The 23752-nt window shown below is 33.1% G+C and overlaps 2 protein-coding genes across 3 annotated transcripts; both read right to left on the reverse strand.

Moving 5' to 3' along the window:
- Positions 1-1015: 1015 nt before the first annotated feature.
- LOC101896577 (uncharacterized) lies at positions 1016-2357 on the reverse strand. The gene is made up of 3 exons (XM_005183926.4): positions 2200-2357; positions 1806-2113; positions 1016-1444 (listed from the first exon to the last, which is right to left on the reverse strand). The coding sequence occupies exons 1-3, from the start codon at positions 2255-2257 to the stop codon at positions 1346-1348; spliced, it is 465 nt and encodes a 154-aa protein (XP_005183983.2). The 5' UTR covers positions 2258-2357; the 3' UTR covers positions 1016-1345.
- A 735-nt stretch (positions 2358-3092) lies between these two features.
- On the reverse strand, positions 3093-22537 carry LOC131802318 (plasma membrane calcium-transporting ATPase 3-like). Of its 2 annotated transcripts, none has more exons than XM_059122383.1 (12): positions 22390-22537; positions 8463-8823; positions 8110-8396; positions 7834-8044; positions 6888-7234; positions 5811-6053; positions 5507-5748; positions 5002-5446; positions 4851-4938; positions 4002-4315; positions 3534-3944; positions 3093-3469 (listed from the first exon to the last, which is right to left on the reverse strand). In XM_059122383.1, the coding sequence occupies exons 2-12, from the start codon at positions 8812-8814 to the stop codon at positions 3332-3334; spliced, it is 3078 nt and encodes a 1025-aa protein (XP_058978366.1). In that variant the 5' UTR covers positions 8815-8823; positions 22390-22537; the 3' UTR covers positions 3093-3331. The 2 variants fall into 2 exon arrangements, with proteins under 2 accessions (XP_058978366.1, XP_058978367.1); XM_059122384.1 differs by lacking the exon at positions 22390-22537 and adding an exon at positions 18443-18898.
- Between the last annotated feature and the right edge of the window lie 1215 nt (positions 22538-23752).

Consider the following 23752-nt stretch of genomic DNA (forward strand, 5'->3'; position numbering starts at 1 on the left):
ATTTGAAGACAATCGGACACTTATATCACATTTTATAAGAGTTATAATTATTCAAAATTATGACCCTTTGTATGGGAAGTACTTGATGGAGTGGTCCAATATTGTCCATTTTCGCACCTGACCTAGCACTGATACAAATATTAGGATATGCAAAGTTGGAGCAAAATCGGCTTATCCTTTCTCTTTCTGTGCAGTAAATTATTTTCTTCGAAAATGTTGATATTTTGTGGGGGAGGTACCAGAAGGAGTGGACCGATATTGCCCATCTCCGAACTCGATCTAAGTTTGACAATAATATTACGATGTACCAAGTTTTGATCAAATCAGATATTCTCTTCGAGAGTTATCGTGCGCACCAGCCAGCCAGACAGACGGAAGGGCATGGCTATATCGACTCCAAATGTCCTGAAACGTTATTTGTCCAAAGATTTTTTATGAGGAAATCCCGCATAAAGTCTTTTCAAGCCAACAAATGGAAAATGTTGTGTATCAATTTGTTTTTATATTTCATTAACATTTTAAATATACAAATCAAAGCAGCAATCTTGTATTCAGCACATTATGTAGACCTAAGATTGTGAGAGCCATGGTGGTTTTCATACATGAATTTCTACATTTAACATCTCTGCGGATACGGCTATTCTGACACCTGGCCTGCTCCCTTAAATCACTGCAGAAAGACAGATGTTATTTTTATTTGAAAATTTTATTCGTATATATCTTTTAATTACTTACATTTCACTCAAATTAATGTGTGATATTTGATTCATAGAACTTCTATCCGCTTCCATGGCAAAGAGCTAACTATTCCATTTTGTGTTATTGCCCCGTTTAACTACCAGCTACAATGTACACATGATTTTCTCATTGGCCCCATAATAAAAATTAACAACCTAATGATAAGTTTGACATGAAATGAGAAAATGGATTGAATTAGTCAATTAATATTCATTGGATGATGTTCGCTCTAGAGTGCCATAATGATAACTATCTTCAATGAAACACTTGAGTGCTATAAAGTGTAAAACAATTGTAGTTTATTCGTTTTTTGGCATTACATATAAAAACTATTTAATTAACTACAAAAATAATATATGTAAAAACAATTTGAACGTGTGGACGGAATGTGCGTAATGTAGGAATGTAGTTTTTTTACTATTTAAAAAATACAGATTAAATAAATGTGTATAAAAACTTTTAATACTAAATGCCTAGTCATGTTTTGTAGTATTTGATTTTTTTAAGAGATTCTTAGAAGGATAAGAGCACTTGTTTTATGGACGGATTATAAATATAAAAATGTATTCGAGTTATGTATATTTTTCAATACATATTTATCTGCAGCTTAATACGATACGATTGCTTTTCGTAGTCCTGCTAACACTGTAACGAATACGATTCCAATCACTGAGTTTATGGCACCATCAAGTTTTGAAGAACCACTCTGAAAAAGAATAAAAACAACTTGGTTTTAGTTTGTATAACTTAAAAAAATACACTAAGAATGGGCTATATAAGCATGGCATCTGTCTAAGAGTTCGAAAATCCAAAATAATAGGTAACACTTTGACGCTTGTAAAATCTCTAAATTTTTGCCAGAGTTTCAAGCTTTAAAGTGACAAATTTGTGGCGCGGTTATAGTTTAAGCAACCAATTATTCTACAAAATTGTTCTAGGGAGAATACCAAGACTAGAAAATTTACCAGAACTTCATCCGTATGTCCATAGTTTTTAAAAATCCATTACAATCTAATAAACCAATATAGCTCCCCCCTTTTTGTGTTAGGGTTTTAAAAACTACTCACAATAACAAAGTAATTACAGCGATCACCCTGGCAGCATTCATGACACGACCAATCTTCATACCAAATGTGTGTGCAATAGGGCATATGACGTTTACGTTGGGCTTGGCAGCGTTGTTTGGTCATGCAACGTTTCGATACATAGTACTGTTTGAGGGCGCCCTGTGAGAAATATGGTTGACTGCCCCAACGGATTTCGGTGCCACAAACATCCTCGCCAGGTTCACAGGTTTTAATGGTGTTCAAGCATTTCTCCACATTACCCGTTTGATTGGAACAAACATAACATTCCAGGCCAGCCACAAAGTTAACTGAAAGCAAAAAAAACAACAACAACAGTAATTGGGGTGGGGTTTCTTCAGAAAACTTTTATTTACGGGCGTGAGCCCTAAACTACCTTGTGTACAATAATAAATAGCCATTATTGCAATAATAGAGACTTTCCAGAATTCCATGATTTATACAAAACACTTTCTTTTTAACAAAAAATAACTAATAAACAAAAGAAAGCTAATTCGTCGATGAAAATAAAAACATTAATAACAAGTGTGTGTGAAGACAACACAGCCGAATGAGCAAAATTAACGCCGTTTCTCGCCATCTTGGATTTGAACGGCGTAAAATTAAAAAACGCTCCAACCAATACAAACTAGTATGGCAAAAGAGAATAACCGCTGAAAAATAGGAATAAGGCAAAATGACCGAGAGGCTTCGTTGTTTACGAATGAGTGTAATGCATAATAGCCAAGAGCTTTGTTTACAAATGAGAGACATGACGAAATGCTGAGGGAAGGGTTTTAAAGGTCGACTTTTGACTAACAAATATTTAGAAGCAATATTCATCGTCTTCACAGGATAATAGGAAAATAATACATAATAGGAAAATATTGCTCGTACTGCAACATCTGACCCTTTGTGCTTTTATTTTTATACAAATATATAATAAAAAATGACAGAAAAGACAATGATGCAACAGAAAATTGCTGAAAATATTTGCCCTGTATGATTAAAAGAGACAAGTTCATAAGACAACGTTCAAAGTTGCAGCCAGTAAACTCGCCTAGTGTAAATCAGAACCTATTAATATATTTGAAGAAACTGTCAAAAAAAGTCGAATGATTAGTTAGGACAAAAAATCATTCAATGAAAAACATTTTAATTTCGAGAAGCGATGTATGTTTCACTATTCCTAAGCAGACTTGTCGTAAATATGTAGACTGCTTATAATATTTTAACATTGCCCCCTGTGTTACGATTCTGCAATTATTGACAATTTGTTTGACATCATAAATTTAATAAATATAAAATGAATTTCACTTTATTTGCATTAAATGATTGCGATGACGGGATGATTCTCATTTTCATTTTCTTTCTAAAACATTCGCTAGATTCTTTAAATTATTAATAAATACTGTTTAGTTATGTGCTAAGAATTTGTTTATGAACATTTTGTTTTTTTTTTGTGTGTCGCTCTCTTAGAGAGGGCGACACATTAAGGCGGAGGAAAACAACAACTTTGTGACTTATGTTTATTTCTTTGGTGGAAAAGTGCTGACAATTTGTCCCCACAGTAATGTGCCCATGCCAAAGGCAACGCACCACATCCATTGTTCCAACGAAAGAGCTTTTGTGGAGAAGGCCAAGGAGCCGTATTGAATGATGACAATCTAAAGAGAAGTAAAGTTTGGTGGGGTTAAAAGGGGTTTAAAATTCTAAATATTTTCATGGTACCTGGGAAACGAAAGTGAAGATCCAAATTGTGTAGAAAATGGGATTGGTAAAGAGACCGGCAAAGACATTACGCTGACCATGGATTTTACGGGCATTGATTTCATTGAACAAAGTCATCATGACAAAGGCATTGAAGATAATGGTGAAATGTTGAGTGGGACCGGAACCCAAGGGTTGATCTTGGCCCGATTCAATATCCAGCCATTTGGCGCCATAGAACAACAAGCCAAAGGTGACCGCCAACATATAAATCGATTGGCCAACAATGTTCTTTAACATGGTGGCCGAAATCAAGGGCTTTGTACGTCCATAGGGTTTACGCAACAATAGATCGGGTGTTGGCAATTCTGTGGCCAAAGCCAATGAGGCCAAGGTGTCCATAATCAAGTTGACCCACAACATTTGTACAGCCTGAAAAAAACATTTGCACATTAAACGATATTTTTCCAATAAATTTCTTTATCTCACCTTCAAAGGAGAATCTTGCACAGCACAGGCTCCGACGAATGCCACAATAACAGCCACCACATTTACAGTCAATTGGAATTGCAAGAATTTCGCAATGGAATCGTAAACATTACGACCCCACATAACAGCCTTTACAATACTGCTGAAGTTGTCATCGGTTAGGATAATATCGGAAGCCTCCTTGGCAACATCAGTACCGGCAATACCCATGGCAAAACCAACATCAGCCTTTTTGAGAGCGGGACCATCGTTGGTGCCATCACCTGTCACAGCAACAACCTCACGATTCTCACTAACCGTACTGTCAATAATACCTAGAAAAGGGGGGAGAGAGAATGGTTAAATTTGGAAGAATGTAAAAGGAAATAAAAAGAAAAAAATGTCTCAATGTTCAATCAAAAATTTAGTGGGGAAGATTTTACGTTCCAATGTGACGCAACAGTCGCTATCAAAGGTCATTAGTTCTAAACTAAACTAAAAGAACTCATGATTACTATTGGGCGCCATGACACCTTCAACTACTGATAGGCAGCAAACCCAGGAATTCTACTAGCCCCTAGAGCTAAGGGCACAAACACCGTTGACGGAAAGCCGCTACCACCTTTGCTCAATTTTTGATCAAAAAAATTGGCAGGAATGATTTGGCAGGAATGTCTATGGTTGGGCGCCATTTCACATTACAACTATAGAAATGTTGCTGGCACCTAGATATAACTTTACCTAAGTGGGTAAAAACACTAAGTTTGCCCTCCCCCGTTTCAATGTCCCTGTGGGTGGTTCACTCTCTCCTCTTCTTTACAGATTTTTCAGGACATTCCGAAAACCTTCTTATTTTCATGTAATACAAACCTTTAACCAAAATATATTTGTCCGTGGGTGAGGAACGTGCCAAAACTCGCAATTTGGGCCAAACTTGATCGACCAAATGTTGTTGTACCTAGGAAGAGGTAAATCGTGAAATCTCAATTCTCCGTCGGTATAAAATTCGCCCACAACTTACATTGCCATTGCTGTCACGAATACGCTTGTTGAATTCCTTGCCCTCCAAAATCAAGAAATCATCACCCGGTTTCAAGATACCACACTTGGTGGCAATGGAACGAGCCGTATTGATGTTATCGCCAGTAACCATGCGTACCGTAATACCGGCACGTTGACACTTGCGTATGGCATCGGGCACCTCGGGGCGGACAGGATCTTCAATGCCCACAATACACAAGCATGTCAGGTTGGACATGATATTTTCCTCATCATCCCAGTTGGGTTCACCATCAATGGCAACTTCGTTCACAGCGGCCGGGCCCTGGACAAAATCACGATAGGCCACACAGATGGTACGTAGACCATCACAGGCCATGGGTTCAATGATTTCACGGATCATTCGTTCCTGCATTTCGCTGGTGAATTCTTCCAAAACGCCATTGTTGCCATAGATATAGGCACATCTGCAACAAGGAGGAGTTAGGCTTGCTTTTTCATCCCCCCCCCTCAAATGTTCTACTTACTTCTTCAGCATAATTTCGGAGGCACCCTTGCTGAACAGACGATAACCACCATTGGGCCGAGGAATTACAGTACCCATGCTCTTGCGCACCGAATTAAAGGTGTAGACACGAGTGAATTTATCTTCGGTAATCTCATCGCGAATCTTTTGATAGCTAACTCCTAAGTTTTGAACAAAACCCAAGAGGGCACATTCAGTCTTGTTGCCAACCTGGGTGGGCAAGTCTTCGGGTTTGGGAGCAGGCTACAAAATAAATCAATTATTAAAATTTGTAAGCTAGTGTTTTGTTTTAGATCTTAACTTACCAAAATATTCGAGGTATAGGCAGAGTTGACCGAAATGCCCTGGGTAACCAAGTCGGCCACATGTTTGGGCAGGTCATTGTATTTGGGCAAAATTTTGCATAACTTCTCGCAGATATACGATTGAACCACAGTCATGCGGTTGGTGGTTAAGGTACCAGTCTTGTCGGAACAAATGGCGGTGGCATTACCCATGGTCTCGCAAGCATCCAAGTGACGTACCAGGTTATTATCTTTCATCATTTTCTAGCGAAGGCAAAAAAAAAATAGTATTTATTAATAAAAAGTGTTGGGAGGTAGTGTTTTTTCCAAGTTAGAGGCCGAAACACAATGAAAGATTTGTCGCTTTGCATGCCATGTAAAATTGAAATCTGTCAAAAGGTTATTATCTGTTATCATTTTCTAAGGAATGCAAAAAATTATGGTATTTATTAATAAAGAGTGTTGCGAAGTAGTGTTTTTCAGAGTTTAGAGGCCGAAACACAATGAAAGATTTGTCGCTTCGCATGCCATGCGCAATTGAAATTTGTCAAAGCGACAGTTTCCCCATTGTGTTTCAGTTCTTATAGTAGTTCTGGATATTTTTTTTTTAATATAAAGTGTTGCGAAGTAGTGTTTTTCAAAATTAGAGGCCGAAACACAATGAAAGATTTGTCGCTTTGCATGCCATGTAAAATTGAAATTTGTCAAAAGGTTATTATCTTTTATAATTTTCTAATGAATGCACAAAAAATCGTATTTATTAATATAGAGTGTTGCGAAGTTGTGTTTTTCATAGTTAGAGGCAGAAACACAATGAAAGATTTGTCGCTTCGCATTTCAAGTACAACTGAAATTTGCCAAAGACACAGTTTCCCATTGTGTTTCAATCCCTAAGGTAGTTTTGGATAGTATTTATTAATATAAAGTGTTGCGAAGTAGTGTTTTTCAAGTTGGAGGCCAAAACACAATGGAAGAGTTGTCGCTTTGCATGCTAAGTACAAATGAGATTTGTCAAAGCCACAGTTTTCCATTGTGTTTCAGTCGTTTATGGCAGATTTGTCATATGACAACACATTTTCTGCTTCTTTCCTCGCTTACCTTAACCGAATAGGCCAACGACAGGGTGACGGCCAATGGCAGACCCTCAGGCACAGCCACAACCAATACGGTCACACCAATAATCAAATGATTAACGAAATTATTGGCATAGGTATTCTTCCAGGGTTTCTCTTCGACGACAAAGGTCTTAACACAGAATTGTATGATCAGAATAATAACAGTAATGGCAGCAGCTGTTGAACCGAAATAACCAATTTGTATGGCCAATTTGGTAAGTTTTGCTTGCAATACAGATTTTTCCTTTTTATCACCATCGCCGGAAGATTTGGCCGGGGGACTTTGTACATGATTGCCTTCGGATTTGATGCCGTTCTTGTGTCCATTTTCTAAAAAGAAATGAAAAAAAGAATTCATTAAGAAATCAAGAAGGAATTAATTATTAATTATTTTAAATAAATTGGCAGCTCATTTTCAAAAAAAAAAGAGAAAAACTAACGGTTTCCCCATAAAATTTCCACTGCCACGAGTTTTCTTCACCAACACAATATATTAAGGCATGTGAACATGGTTAATGACAAAAGATAACTGTACAGTACATGATGCCCGTTAAATAATGTTATGCCGAGTTCATACGAGCATTGTATGCAACATTAAGTTACAAACAACACATGATTAAAGTATATTTTTCTGATGAAAATAGGGCTCCCGTGATCGAAAAAGTACATATGTACTTTACTCGTGTATTACACTACGAAAATGTCGTCTATGTATCAGACGATGTGTGCAACTTCTGCATACGGAAAATTTAACACCAAATATGTGAAAAACATGTCGTCTGATAGAGCCTTAAATTTAAATTGCCAATTTATAATGGAGCAGATTAACCTACCAAAAAGCTCTTATGTGCACATACTATGAAATCGATAACGCCTCAACAAAAACCTATTTACCCATGTAAACTTTACATTTTTTTGTTGAAACATACCTTTCTTGGCTTTCTTCTTTTCCGTATCGTGTTCATCATCGGTGGCACCCAAAAGGGTAAAAATAATACCAGCCTGCGAATTGACACCAACAGCAGTAATGACAATTTTAGCACTACCTTCCATGACATGAGTTCCCGACAAGACCATGGGATCGGAATCCACACCTTTCTTAACATGATCCGATTCACCAGTCAACGAGGATTCATCAATCTAGGGAAATAAGGTTTTTTTGTTTGTAATAAATATCATTGTCCTATGTGCTAAGAATAACGCACCTTCAAATCATTACTTTGAATGATAATACCATCGGCTGGCAGCAGATCACCGTATTTAATCTGGGCAATATCACCCACAACCAAATCACCAACTGAAATTTGACAAACTTCACCTTTGCGTATAACCGCAAATTTGTGTTCGCCCTCAATGCGATTTTGCAGGCCACGGAATTGACGTTCTTTGGAGAAATCATTAAAGGCGGTGACAATGACGACAACAGCAACAGAAATCAAAATGGCTAAACCCTCAATCCAACCATGGTGACTTTCTTCCTCTTCCAAGACGGCTGTAAAGAAAAGTAAATTTTATGTTTTCAACATAGAAATCTCATTTCGCACCCCCCTCAACTTACGTGCATTCTCCTCTTCTGGTGCATAGAATGACAATGCCAGTGATACAATGGCAGCCACTTCTAAGATAATCAATGTCACATCCTGCATTGCCTCCCACATTAATCGGAAAAATGATTTCGGCGGCTTTGGCGGTATAATATTCGAACCAAATGTTTCACGCCGATGTTCAATATCAGTTTTCGATGCATTCAAACCATCATTGGGCGAGGTGTATAGTTTTTTACACAACTCCATCACACCACCCATTTCTTCGACTTTGGCAGCACCCTCACGGCCACGATTCTCCATGAGTTCGCGCAATTGCCGAAGTGATACCCCATATTGGGCCGGTCGTCCATTAATGCTGGCCATTTGTTAAACCTGGAAAGGAGAAAAAATAGAAATTAGTAATGGTAAATTACTTTAGTGAAGTTAATCGAATGTGTGAACCTATCATAATACTTATATATCATTTACATTGGTCTAGAAATTAATGTCTTCACAAAATCGGAATTAAAAAGTTAACATTTTTAACTCTATGAAATATCATGGCAGAAGAATACAGATAGATGCATCAACGCTTGGGAGCATTGATATGCCAAAAACATTTAAATGTTTTTTTTTTCAAATATAAGTAGATTTTTTATATGTTTTCTTATACTACGTCATTCGGAGGCCATTATAATTCGCGTTTTTCAACAATTTTTACAAATTTAAAAAATTTCATTCAATATTTTCAATTCCAAAATTGGTTTGACAGTTAATTGTCCCAGCAGCTGTGTCGACGCGTCTACATATATTCTTATACCATGATGAACTATTGTAAATAAAACAAAGTTCAGACGACGTTTACATCAAGCTGTTATGATGCCACATTTATTGATTATTATGATATGTCAAAATTTTTTAAATGATTTAAAAAAATTAGCAGTTTTTTATATGTGCTCTTAAGATATGCATTTTTAAACAATTTTTACAAATTTGAATAATTTTTCATTCAAAGTTTTCAATTCCAGAATTGGTTTGACAGTTCATTGTCTTAGCAGCTGTGTCGATGTGACTATCTGTATTCTTCTACCAAGCGTACAGCTAAATCAAGTTGTTTAAGGCTCTATCAGACGATATGTTTTTTTACAAATGTATTGTCAAATTTTTCATATGTAGAAGTTGCATAAATCGTGTGATACATGGACGACATTTCAGCTGTGAAATGCATGAGTAAAGTACATATCATGGTAGAAGAATACAGGTAGATGCATCAACGCTTGGGAACATTGATATGTCAAATATTAAAAAAAAATAAATAGATTTTTATATGTTTTTTTAAACAACACAAATAGGGTTTGACAGTTCATTGTCCCGGCAGATGTGTCGATGCGAGTACCTGTATTCTTCTGCCATGTTTAAGGCTCTATCAGACGATATTTTTTTTTACAAATGCATTGTCAAATTTTCCATATGTAGACATCGTGTGATACATGGACGACATTTTAGTTGTGAAATACATGAGTAAAGTACATACGTATTATTTTATATTTTTTCAAGAAATACCATGGTACAATAAAAAGGTAGGGCGCTTATCCGGCTGGCTTCTTTGGAAATGAACAAAGGAGCGTAGAGACAAAATCGAACTAAGTCAACCTAAGACTCCTTTGTTCATCTACGAAGAAGCAAGCCGATGACTTAAGCCAACCAAATATGCGCTTTATGTATCTCTACCCTAAGTGTGTTCGACATTGCGGCTCGGGCATCAAAGCTATTAACCAGTTTAGCCATGAAATTGAAAGATTGGAAAGTTTGGATCATATTTTTGAGAGAAAATCCAGGCATTTCATTCATCTTTCGTGCTATTTAACTCATTTTAAAAAGACGGAAAAATATGAAAAAAATATTAAGAACTTGTTGTATATAATTTTGAATGAGTCTGACAGGAAGCGGGCATAGCCTCAGGGCTATATTTCTGTAGTTTTACGAACCTGTTCTACCATTTTATTGTACCATGGGAAATACAATCACAATGTTAGCAAAGGAAATAAGAAAAAAACATATGCACGTGTGTGATAGCAAAAATTATGAGTCATATGTAAAATGGCAATTTTGACAGACACACGGAAATACACATGGACAATAAAAGTGACAGGACATATGTAATACCCTTAACGTCTGATAGCAGTTTTAAAGAAATATTAAGGCGAGAGTACATAAACAGTTTGGCATCATGGCTAGGAATATTAATGTCAAATTATAAAGGAAAACGACGGCAAAAGTCGAATGCGGCTTTGGCATCCCTTTATGATATGTCACAAAATTTGCCATGCTAAGACGTACTTAATCCTTTATTGTTTGACACGTATTAGCTCTGTTCCTCAATATGCAAGAATCTTAAACTTTTACAACTTTTTAATCCAAACGTGTCCCTTAACACAAAATAGTTCTCAGGAGAGTACTTTTTCCATTTTGAAATAAAAAAAGTTTAGACATAATCTCCAATTAAATAAAAGCACGTGAATTCGATAAAAAATCCAAGGACAACTTTTATGTATTCTCATGCCCCAGTGGAAGTGACATTTCAATAGAAATATTTTACAAAAGACTGCCAATGAGAATATTCTCAGCATGGCGTGTGTTGTTGTTGTTGTTTTGCTGAGTAATTTAATGCGGAACTACATTGGAGTTTGTTTAAAACAAAAACACACAATATATATATTTATTTTATCTTTAAATAGTTTCTAAATTGTGTTTGCATTTGATAAGATTTATCTTAAAATGTGTTCAAAAAAATTGTTTATATTTTAATTTTACCCCAAGTTAATATAAACACCATTTAGTATATGTTTAAACAAAATTTGTATGTGTGTGTGTGTCTGTGTATTTGCGGAAAACTAAAATTTACAAAACCCGAAAACGATTGAATACTTTAGCATTTTGTGTAGACTAAATTGAACATAAAATACCAATAGAATGTTTATAAAAATTTTGCAAACATTTATATGTATATTTATATATACCAAACAACAACAATTTTGAAATGTATTGTTGTTAAAGTGTTGAAAAATTAATGTTGGTAAAATTGGAAATGTTAATCAAGTCGTATATATGGTAGGGAAAGTAATTGGCTAATTCGATGTGTGGCCATGTGACTTAAATAATAATCAAAGGGTTTACACAGCAGCTTTAAGCTAAAGGAATTAATTAATTAAAGAAAATTAAGCTTGAAATCCTTGTTTCATTATTCGGCAATGGTCAAATTGTTTAATATTTGCTGGTAAACGGAGGGAAAAAACTCCAGTGATTTATACTCATGGTCAAATTAAGAAGGTTAAGTCATTCAAATAAGGATATCCATCTCTGCATTTTTTAATGTTTTTTTTTTTCAAATATAAGTAGATTTTTATATGTTTTCTTATACGATGTCAATTTTGAGGTTATTATAAACAGCGATTTTTCAATAATTTTTACAAATTAGAATAATTTTTTATTCAAAATGTTCAATTCCAAATTTGGTTTGACAGTTCATTGCCCCAGCAGCTGTGTCGATGCGACTATCTGTATTCTTTTAACATAGTATGCACTTTACTCATGTATTTCACAACTGAAATGCCGTCCATGTATCACATGGTATGTGGATATTCTCATATGTAATGTCAAGTTTAAAATGTTTTATGAAAAATAAGTAGTCTTTATGTGTTTTCTTATGAGACACCAATCTAAGGTTGTTATGATATGCATCTTTAAAATGTTTACCAATTTAAATAATTGATTATTCAAAAATTTCAATTCCAAAATTGGTTTGACAGTTCATTGTGTCGATGCGACTACCTGTATTCTTCTAGCATGGTATGTACTTTACTCAAGTATTTCAAAACTGAAATTTCGTCCATGTATCACACGATGTGTGCATCTTCTACATATGGAAAATTTGACATCACATATGAAAAAAACATTTCGTCTTATAGAAAAGGGTTTTTGATTGGTTTAACGCTGAGTCTACGTGTGAATTTTTTTCAGATTAACCTTCTTTATGAAGATTAATTTGAGGTATATGGAATGTAATTGACATTTTAAACCGACTGGGTTTTCTAAAGGTAAGAATTCATAAAACGCTTTTTGGAATTGCTTAAGTCTTCGGCTGGCTTCTTTGGAAAAGAACATAGGAGCGGAGGTCCAAAATCGAACTAAGTCAACCTAAAGCTGCTTTCTCCCTCTACGACGAAGTCAGCTGATGACTTAAGCAAGTCAAAAAATCGTATTATGTACTCTAACCTTTAAACCAGTCAAAAAAGCGTTTTATGTACTCTCACCTTAAATCCTTCATAATGTAAACGCACTATAAGTCATCTTCATAAAAAAGCAAAGTAACGTTAGGTTGCCTTAGTTCAGTTTCGGCCCATAATTTATATTTGTTCACCCTACGCCTCTTTCTTTTTTTACCAAACAGCAAACCAATAACTTAAGCCAGTAAAAACACCATCTGCACCTTCCCAAAATAAAAATGTTTTCAACATTTTTTTTTCTCACAAAAACATATCACTGGGTATTCAAAAAGGAAGAAGAAAAAGAAATTTGCTGTCTCAGTAAAAAAAAAAAAAAAACTATCAAATTTCGCACTCGACTCGCGTTTTTTTACTTTACAATAAATGCCAAAGAAATTTTAACTTAAAAAAAGTATATATAAATTTTTTGATAACAACAATAAGTCAAAATTAATAACAATAATAATAAGTAGCATCCATCCACCTTAATATTTTTTATGGCTGGATTGTACATTATCTTGCTTGCATTTATTTTCTTTGTAATGTTTCACACCAAAATTTATAACCAAAGTAATCCCACATCGTATAAACACAAATGAAGCTTGTTTGGCTTTCACGATTTATCGTGTACCTGCCTGCCGTTTGCGCGCGCTCTCTCTCTCTCCTCCTTAGTTGCTCTCTTTACTCATGGCTACCAAGAAGTTTTTTTTTTTTTTTTTGGTTTAAAATATAATTTTAGCTTTTATCTTTAAAAGGGAATCATTGCCACTGCAATGTCGTCAAAGAAAGTATTCATCCAATATTTGTGATAAGCGAACAACAACAGCAACAACCACAAAAAACAATTTAACTAAAGTAAACCTTGAAATTATGAATGACAGGTAAGCGGTAGTGTGCAAGAGAATAGTGAATGTACAAAAAAAAAAAACTGTTTTCTGTTGCTTTTGACAAATCTGTTCATGCGTATACTAGATAATTGTTTATATGGATTATCTTATCTAGATACGTGTGGAAGCCAGCGTGGGTAAATGTTAAAAAAATATAAACTTATATAAGAGGATATCCTTTTCTTATTGTTTACAAAGCAAAGGATGCTAATTGGTTGGAGCCAAAAAAAAATCGTTTTTTATTTGAAACAACGTTTCGTTGGACAGTGCGAACCTTGTTGTAGATGTTGTTAAATTTATTTATCTGCTTTTTTTTTTTTTTTTTTGCTGATCTTACTTCCTTAATAAGTTTTTTTTTTTTTTTTTGTTATAACACCGTAAACACCTGTTGAAACGCCTTCTGTTTTTTTGTTATTTTCTACACAGGACTAAAAATAATTTGCAAATCAAATTGCGAACTCACTCTTCAATGACTCTTGGAATTATGTCCGTATAATATATTTGTTTTGCATGTTAATTAAAAGCAACAAATTTTCCTCACATTGCCCAAAAACAAATTTCCACCCAAAAACGTTACATCATGAATTTAATTTATCCAGTACGTGTAAAATATGTTAATATGTATATATAATTGAGCCTCCAATTAGCAACGGCATAAATGGTTTAATTCAATTTAAAAGTTTGTAAAAATAAAAAATAAAACAAATGTAACACTGCCGTCTTAAGGCAATGCAAAAAAAGTACCGTAAAAAAGTATTCATTTACATGAATGGATTGTTCAATGACCTAATAATGATTTCTGGGGAAAAACTCTCTGTCATTGTAAATGTGTCTGGGGAAAAACTTTGTGACATTGTAAATGTGTGTGTCATATTTTGTGACATATATAAAGATATGCCAGAGCCAAACTCGAATCCTGCCGTCGTTTTCCTTATAATTTGGCATTATTAAGCCTGGCCATGATGCCAAGCTCATAGAATTAAAAAATAAGGTCATGAAATCATATGTTTACATTTTTTTCAAAATTATTAATTTTAAAATATTTCACTGTCAAAATGTATATTTATAAACCCATTATGTATACACAAATCACAAATGGAATCCTGTTTTCTATGCAGATAAATTTGACAAGGTAAATTACAGAAAATCCAGAGTTGGATATGCTTATTTGAAATGATTTTACCTTCTTAATTTTACCGTGGAGCAATTATCTATTTTTTTAAAGTCATGCAATCACATGTTTACATTACATTACAAAATTATTCATTTGACAACATCTCATTGTCAAAATGTATATTTAAAAAATCCATTGCACATACACAAATCAGAGATGGGAACCTGCTTTTCATGCAGTGAAATTTGGCAAGATTAATTACAGAAAATGTTTTTTTGAAATGACTTTACCTTCTTAATTTTACCATGATAGTACGTTAACAACTTGCCGGGTTTAATAAACCGAGTTGATGGCATATACGTCAAATAAATGCTAAAAGCTCTAACGTAAACATACTCTGAAATACAGGCAGCCACATCAATGTGCAATCAAAACATTTTCTGAATTTAAAATTTTGGTATGAAAATTTGTCAAAAAATTTTCTGAATTCAAAATTTTTCTTCTATTTTTTTTTTTACAAAATTTGCAAAACTTATTGAAAAAAATCACATAAAATAAAAAAATATTTTTTTGTTTTTTAATTTTTGACATATCACTGTCACCAACAGTGGTGATTCATCTAACTGTATTCTTCTGCCACGGCAATATTGGAAATTATCTATGTTCGAATTTATATTAGACAAGTTTTCTGGCGGAAATTCTTTGTTTTTAGATGAGAGGAGTTAAGGTGAGAATAAAACGCTTTCTTGACTGGCTTTTTCGTAGAGAAATAAAGTAGTTTTATGTTGAATTAGTTCGATTTTAGCCTTTGTTCATTTCCGAAGAAGCCAGCCGATGACTTAAGACAGTCAAAAAAAAAAAAAAAAACGGGTTATGTATTCTCACCTTAATGGAAATGCTCGTTCTGGCAATTTTCGGCCTATACCTTTTGCAAGAGGCAAGTTCCAAAGAGAACGATACGAATTGACGCCAGTAAACAAGACAAGACTATCATTTTCAAATTTCAATTTTAAAATTAATTCCAAAAATATTTAAGGCGCTGTCAAAATTTCCGTATGTTAAAGTTGCAAAAAATGTGTGATACATGGACGACATTTCAATTGTGACATGGCAGAAGAATACAGGTAGATGCATCAACGCTTGGGAACATTAATATGTCAATAAAATTCAAAAGTTTTTTCAAATATAAGTAGATTTTTATATGTTTTCTTATATTACGTCATTCGAAGGCTATTATAATTCGCGATTTTCAACAATTTTTACAAATTTAAATAATTTTTCATTCAACATTTTCAATTCCAAAATTGGTTTGACAGTTCATTGTCCCAGCAGCTGTGTCGACGCGTCTACCTATATTCTTCTACCATGAATTGTGAAATACATGAGTAAAGTGCATATGTACTTTTTCGATCACAGCGAGCCCTATTTTCATTTGAAAATTGTAATTTAATGAAGAGTGTTTTTTGTTTGTTGTCAGAAAATGTTTAAGTTAAATTTGCGATAAAAAATCATCCATAAAATATTAAAATTTGTTATAATCACAATATAATCGAGGGATATAAAAAATACATATGCAAGTGTGTGATAGCAAGAACTATGAGTCATATGTAAAATGACTATTTTGACATACACACAAAAATACATTTGGATAATAAATGCGACAGCTCATATGTAAAACCCCTATCGTCTGATAGCAGCTTTATCCAAGACGAGTGGCACCTTTTTTTTGTAAAATTTCACATCTATTGTAATAAATACATTAAAAACAACGGGTCACTTTATCGACAAAAAGTAAACGGATGATTTTCTCTATTCTAGAATTCACATTGTTTTCGCAATCTATTTATGTTACAATTCATTTTTAAGGCATATAAATGCCGAAATTTCAAATTGGAAGAATAAGAACATATAAAAATCGACTTATTTTTGACAAAACATTTTAAAAATGTTGACATATCGATGTTCCTAAGCGTTGATGCATCCACAAACAAAAAAATGTCTTATGTAAGAGCACGTTTAGACTACTAAATTCACTATTTTTATTTTTAGCGTATACGCTATAGAAACGACATTTGAGAAGAATACAGGTAGTCGCATCGACACAGCTGCTGGGACAATGAACTGTCAAACCAATTTTGAAATTGAAAATTTTGAATAAAAAATTATTGAAATTTGTAAAAATTGTTAAAATGCCTAGAATAACAGCCTCCGATTGACGTCCTATAAGAAAACATATAAAAACCTACTTATTTTTTGAAAATCATTTAAAATTTTTTTAAATATCAATGTTCCCAAGCGTTGATGCATCTAACTGTATTCTTCTACCATGGTTATTATCTTGTTGATTGACATCTACAAGACACGTAATTTACGTTACATTTATGCAGTTATGTGATCTTATGTAAACATGGTTTAATATATTTTTCTTCTTCTTCTGACCATATGTAAATTTGATTTCTACCATGGTAGACATGGTAGAAGAATGTAGGTAGACGCGTCGACACAGCTGCTGGGACAATGAACTGTCAAACCAATTTTGGAATTGAAAATTTTGAATGAAAAACTATTTAAATTTGTAAAAATTGTTGAAAAACGCAAATTATAATAGCCTCCGAATGACGTAGTATAAGAAAACATATAAAAATCTACTTATATTTGAAAAAACATTAAATTTTTTTTGACATATCAATGCTCCTAAGGCTGGAAATACATAAAGAGCTTGAAGTCATGGCTAGGCATATTTTGTGACATTTCATAAAGGGATTACAGAGCCGCACCAAAATCCTGCCGTCGTTTTCCATTATAATTTGACATTAATATGCCTAGCCATGACTTCAAGCTTGTTATGTACTTAGCCCTTAAGAGTTGATGCATCTACCTGTATTCTTCTGCCATGCATGGTAGAAGCATACAAGTAGTCGCACCGACACAGCTGCTGGGACAATGAGCTGTCAAACCAATTTTGGAATTGAATATTTTTAATGAAAAATTATTCAAATTTGTAAAAAATGTTAAAAATGCATAGCATAACAGCCTCCGATTGACGTCGTATAGAAAAACATATAAATCTAGTTATTTTTGAAGAAACATTTAACAAATGTTAACATATCAATGTTTTCAAGCATTTATGCATCTACCTGTATTCTTCTACCATGGTTATTATCTTGTTGATTGACATCTACAAGACACGTAATTTACGTTACATTTATGCAGTTATGTGATCTTATGTAAACGTGGTTTAATATTTGCTTCTTCTTCTGACCATATGTAAATTTGATTTCTACCATGGTAGAAGAATACAAGTAGTCGCACCGACACAGCTGCTGGGACAATGAACTGTCAAACCAATTTTGGAATTGAAAATTTTTAAAGAAAAATTATTCAAATTTGTAAAAATTGTTGAAAAATGCGCATCATGACAACCGCCGATTGGTGTCGTATAAGACAACTTATGAAAATATTCTTATTTTTGAAAACACATTTTAAAAATGTTGACGTGTCAATGTTCCCAAGCGTTGATGCATCTACATGTATTCTTCTACCGGAATTCCTTTAATAATTACCCCCTGGTCGGAATTCCTTTAATAATTACCCCTTTCTAATTACGAGATGTTTCATAAAAACCAAAAAAAAAAAACGTTATGTAATGACAAATAGTTCTTTTCCAAATTAAAAAAAAAATAGAAACTATGTTTTGTTTATAAAATATACCAGAAACAAGTACAAAAAAAAAACGCCGTAGTTACCAATAATATAACTGAATCGCTGATATTCAAAATATTTTCGCTGTTGTTGCTTTTTCTTGAATTGTGTGCCTAAGATTTGAGCGCACTATGAATGATCCATATTCCGCTCTTCTGTAGATGATGATGATGCTGCTGCTGATGTTCTTTCTGTTTCTGCTGTTACCGCCACTGTCAATGATGAGGTCGAGGATGAGGAGAATGTGGTGATGGTGGTGGTGGTGTTGTTGTTATTATTATTGCTATATATTCTGATAAATTTATGTAAACATTAAGAAATTCAAACACCAGATGTAATGTAAACAATTGAACGCCGCCGCTGCCGCCGCCGTTTCGAAAAATAATAAAAATAAATCACTAAAAGCAAGTTGTGTAGTTGTGAATCCAGTAAAAATGGCTAACATAAGGAACTTTTTTGTTGTCTTTGTTGAATGATAATATTGAATTAAATTCTCAATTGCAATTCAATTAAGAATATTATATTTTTTACATTAACTTTCAGAGATACACTTCTTTTTTATGTCAAAAAATTTATCTTCAAATTATTTAATTAATTCACTCATTAATGATTGTGCGTGTGTGTGTTCTTTTTTTTTTATAAAAATCCCAAACTCATAATTGTTTACTTTTATTGCTGTTTGAGTGGGATGAATGCCAGGCAAAACTGAATGAAACAGATGCCGCAACGTTTTTCCCCGGGCCTGCAAAACAAAACCGCCGCGTGCACTGTTTAATCGATACTGATCATTGTATTCGAAAAATTGATTTCATTGATTACACCTGATTGAAAAACAAAAAAAAAAAGAAACGAAATATGGAAATTTTTCAATAATCCAGGCGAAAAGTGTGCGTGCGCAAATTGTTGCCAGGCTAAAGGCAAGTTATAAGTTGCCAGATGCTAGAGGATTTATATAAATATTTTCGGGAGAAGAAAGTAAATTCTTTGAGAGAGAGGGGGAGTGGGAGAGTGAGAGTGAGAAAAAAGGTTTTTTTTTGCATAATTTAATGGACTGCTGTGGCTACGGGGAAATTCTAAAAGAAAACTCAAATGTCACATTTGGCTTTTTTGTTAATATTTTGTAACTATTATTTCAAAATTTGATGGGATATCATATTTTTTAAGCAAAAGCCGAAATGACGGGAAATGCTGACATTTGTGCACTGAGAGTTTACTGGATGTTACCAGAGAAAATATGTTCAGCTGTTTAGCATAAACATAAACACTGAACATTTCATGGGAAATTTGGCTGAAAAAAGAGTCTGAAATAATAGTAGGTTTACATTTTACAGAATCCAGAAAATAAAATGGATTTAAACTGGCTATTCAATTGCATATACCTCAAATAAATCCTCACAAGAATAGACAAAAAAACTCAAATGTGAACATGCTATAAGAATAGGTTCTCTACATGGCAAAAGAATACAGTTAGACGCATCGACACAGCTGATGGGACAATAAGCTGTCACACCAATTTTGAAATTGACCATTTTGAATAAAAAAAATAATGAAATTTGTAAAATTTTTCAAAATTTCCATATCATAACAACCTCTAATTTCCGTCCTATAGAAAACATATAAAAATATGCTTATTTTTGACAAAAAAATTAAAAAAAGACATATCAATGTTCCTAAGTGCTGATGGTTCTCAGGCACGGTAGAAGAATGCAGGTAGTCGCATCGACACAGCTGCTGGGACAATGAACTGTCAAATCAATTTTGCAATTGAAAATGTTGAATGAAAATTTTTTGAAAAATGCATATTATTACAACAATGGAAAATCTACTTATTTTTGAAAAAAAAAAAAAAAAACATTTTAATTATTCGACATATCAATGTTCCTAAACCATGAGATACCTCAAATAAATCCTAATAAGGGACGAAAAGCTTAAATGTTATGAATAATAAAAATGTTTAAGTTTCAGATGAAAATGTTTTCTTTTTTCAATTGTTCTAAAATTTTGCAATTGTCAAATAAATAGATCAATATCCTTCATTGTCCAGACAGACAATTTGCAACAGTTCTTCCTTATATATGGGCGTACAACTGACAAGAAATGCATGGTAAAATAAAGACGGTAAAGTCATTTCAAATAATCATTGCCAGCTCTGCATTTTCTGTAATTTACTTTATCAAATTACATGGCATAGAAAACAGGTTTCCATCTCTGCTTAGTGTGTATACAATAGATTTATCAATACAAATTTTGACAATGAGATTTTGACAATGAGATGTTGCCTGACTTTACCTTCTTAATTCTACCATGGTCCCAATGAAAAATATTTATTATTTTTTTAATATATGACTCTCGTCATACGTAAATATTAAGGATATATGAAAAATTAAATTAAAAGGGTTGCCATATTCCATTTGCCAAATGAGTCTACCTCTATTGTTTTGACATGATATTATCTATGAAATTTGACAAAAATCGAATCCTACTATTCTCTTTGATCTCTATAATGAATTGATGTCCAAGAATTGTTATGAATAGAAAATCAACAACTATTCATGTCATCTTTGCTGGTACAATTCTAAATTTAATTTGATTTTAGAATTTTATTGTTAAAATGGGTAATGACATCATAAACAAAGTGATTGATAAGATTTATGACTCTCTTAAAATTTGAAAAATACGTCATTATTAAATGATGATCAGTTACCAACATATTACTCTGTGAGTAAGAGCAAAAATATTGTGCCTGTTTTTGTTTTTTTTTTTTTTTTTTTTTTTTTTGTAGGCATGGTAGAATTAAGAAGGTATGTCATGCAATCATATGTTCACAATTTTTTTTTAAAAATTATTCATTTGACAACATCTCATTGTCAAAATTTATATTTATTAATAATTATTTCTATTTATTATAATAACTAAATCAGAGATGGAAACCGGCTTTCTATGCAGTTAAATTTGACAACGTAAATTAAAGAAAATGCAAAGATGGGAATGCTTAATTTTACCATGGTTTATAGGTTATTAAAATTGGAACAAGTGGAATGTAAAATAAAATAAAAATTAAATTCAATTTTATCAAAATAACTATACAGTATTACAGCAAGGATGTATTTAAATGTGACATTTAAGTAATTTTTGACAAGTTTCCCCCTTTAGAGTAGCTACTGTATTTCACTAATACAATCAGTTCTACATGAAACTGCAAACCTTGCAAAGAAGTTTATTTATAGAAACATCATCACATCAAGCGGGAATATTAAAGAAATTATGAAACAATATCCCAAGATTGTTATACTGAACTTCATTTTATTTTAAGTTCATTCTCAAAGAAGCAAAAACAACAGTTTTAAAAATGTAAATTTCCAATGTCCATTAAGAAATGAGAACACAGAACAAAGGGTATTACATGTGTGTGTGCGTGTGTGCGCGCGCGTTTTTTATTATTTGCTTTGTTTACATTCTTTTCATTTGGCTCATTAAGGGATTCTTATGTCATAATGGGAGGCTTGTAGGGAAAAAAATATTTGGTGGTAGGTGAACAAATGAATGACAACCATGTTAAATTATCATTAAAAATTGAAGTTGGAATAAAAAACTACAATTTTGATAAAAATCATTATGCATCAATAAATGATGTCTATTTAAATTGTTGCAAATGTCACAAAAGCTCAATATTTTCTGTTGTTATGTTCGCTATAATTTATCTAGGTATGTAAATGTGCTATTAGCTTAGCTTGCAGTCAGCTGTTATACAATACATTAAACAGTGTTCACACTTTAAGTAGCATTGTTATTTGTCATATTTATTTTATGGAGACGAGTTTGGAATCTCCTGTGTAACATTTTGTTTTATTAAAATACAAAATAGTTTTTTATTGTTTCCACTTATTTAGATAATATTTTATATATAATTTATTATTTGTCCACTTTATTTTCAATGCAAATATCTTCTTTTTTTCTTTCCAAACGCTTCTTATTTTATAATTGCACTCACTTTCTCTTTAGCACATTCAGAGAGGAACACACACAACACAACTGTTTTATATCCAGCTACTATCGTCTTAGTTTAACAAACAACTAAAATCCTTTTAGTCACAACCACTGATATTTGTATCAAAAATTCTCAGTAGGATTTGTTGTTGTTATCCGTCACCGCTGCTGGCGCCCACTGCATTGATTTGAAAACCGTTGAATTTTTCGCCAACTACCACAACAGCAGCCTTAACATCATCATTTTAATCTTTATTATCAGACATTTTTAGTTTGTCCGGAGTATGGCAAAAAAAAAAAAAAAAAAAACAAAAAAGAACATAAGACGATCTTATCATTAAACATATTTGATTTGATTACGTTACCTCTGCAACGTTCTGTACTCTAGTGTTTGAGATATCAATCTGTTGCCTTACCGCGCGCCTTTTCTCCATCAATTCGCATCACCGCCATCCTCGTAGGTAATTTCTTATCTATCTTTCTATACTACACATCTCTGTAACCTCCAACGAAAAAAAAATCAACAGCAAAATAGATTACAATTTTTTTTTAAATTTGGATACAACTTTTTGGGTAGTGCTATTTGATTTTTGCCAGTCTACTATACGACAGTAGCAACATGATAATTCTCAAGTTCATGTCATCGGTACATTAAATATTTACCCATACACATTAGATCATAAAAGATTTGAAGAAAAAATCTCGTGTCAAGAAAACCCTACCACGTTCAGATGAAATATTTTTATATTAGGATGGATAGGAAATATGAACATATTATTTAAGGATGATCCTAAATTGGAATATCAAGGAATTCCTGTGTACCTGTGCAACGTTTGAAGTCCTTTTTTAATGCTGGAGCTCATGGTAAAAGAATATGGGTAGATGCATCAACGCTTGGGAATACTGATATGTCAAAAATATTTAAATGTTTTGACGAAAATAAGTAAATTTTTATATGTTTTCGGAGTTTGTTACGATATGCATTTTTCAACAACTTTTGCCAATTTAAGTAATTTTTCATTCAACATTTTCAATTCTAAAATTTTTTTGACTGTTCAGTGCCCCAGCAGCTGTGTCGATGCTTGGGAACATTGATATGTCAAAGTAGATTTTATTATAATTCGCATTTTCAAGTGTTTTTGCCAATTTAAATAATTTTTAATTCAACATTTTCAATTCCAAAATTGGTTTGACAGTTCAGAGTGCTGATTTCTATTTGTGGCGGACTTTTTGTTTCGACAAATCAGTTGATTGCTTGCAAGCTTTTGCAGAGATTTCGTCCATATTTTGCCAGAGTCGCACTCAAATCCTGCCGTCGTTTTTCCTTTTAATTTGACATTAAAATTCCTAGCCATGAAACAAAGCTG

This window comes from Musca domestica, unplaced genomic scaffold (assembly GCF_030504385.1).
Source record: "Musca domestica strain aabys unplaced genomic scaffold, Musca_domestica.polishedcontigs.V.1.1 20, whole genome shotgun sequence".
NCBI classification, from domain to species: domain Eukaryota; kingdom Metazoa; phylum Arthropoda; class Insecta; order Diptera; family Muscidae; genus Musca; species Musca domestica.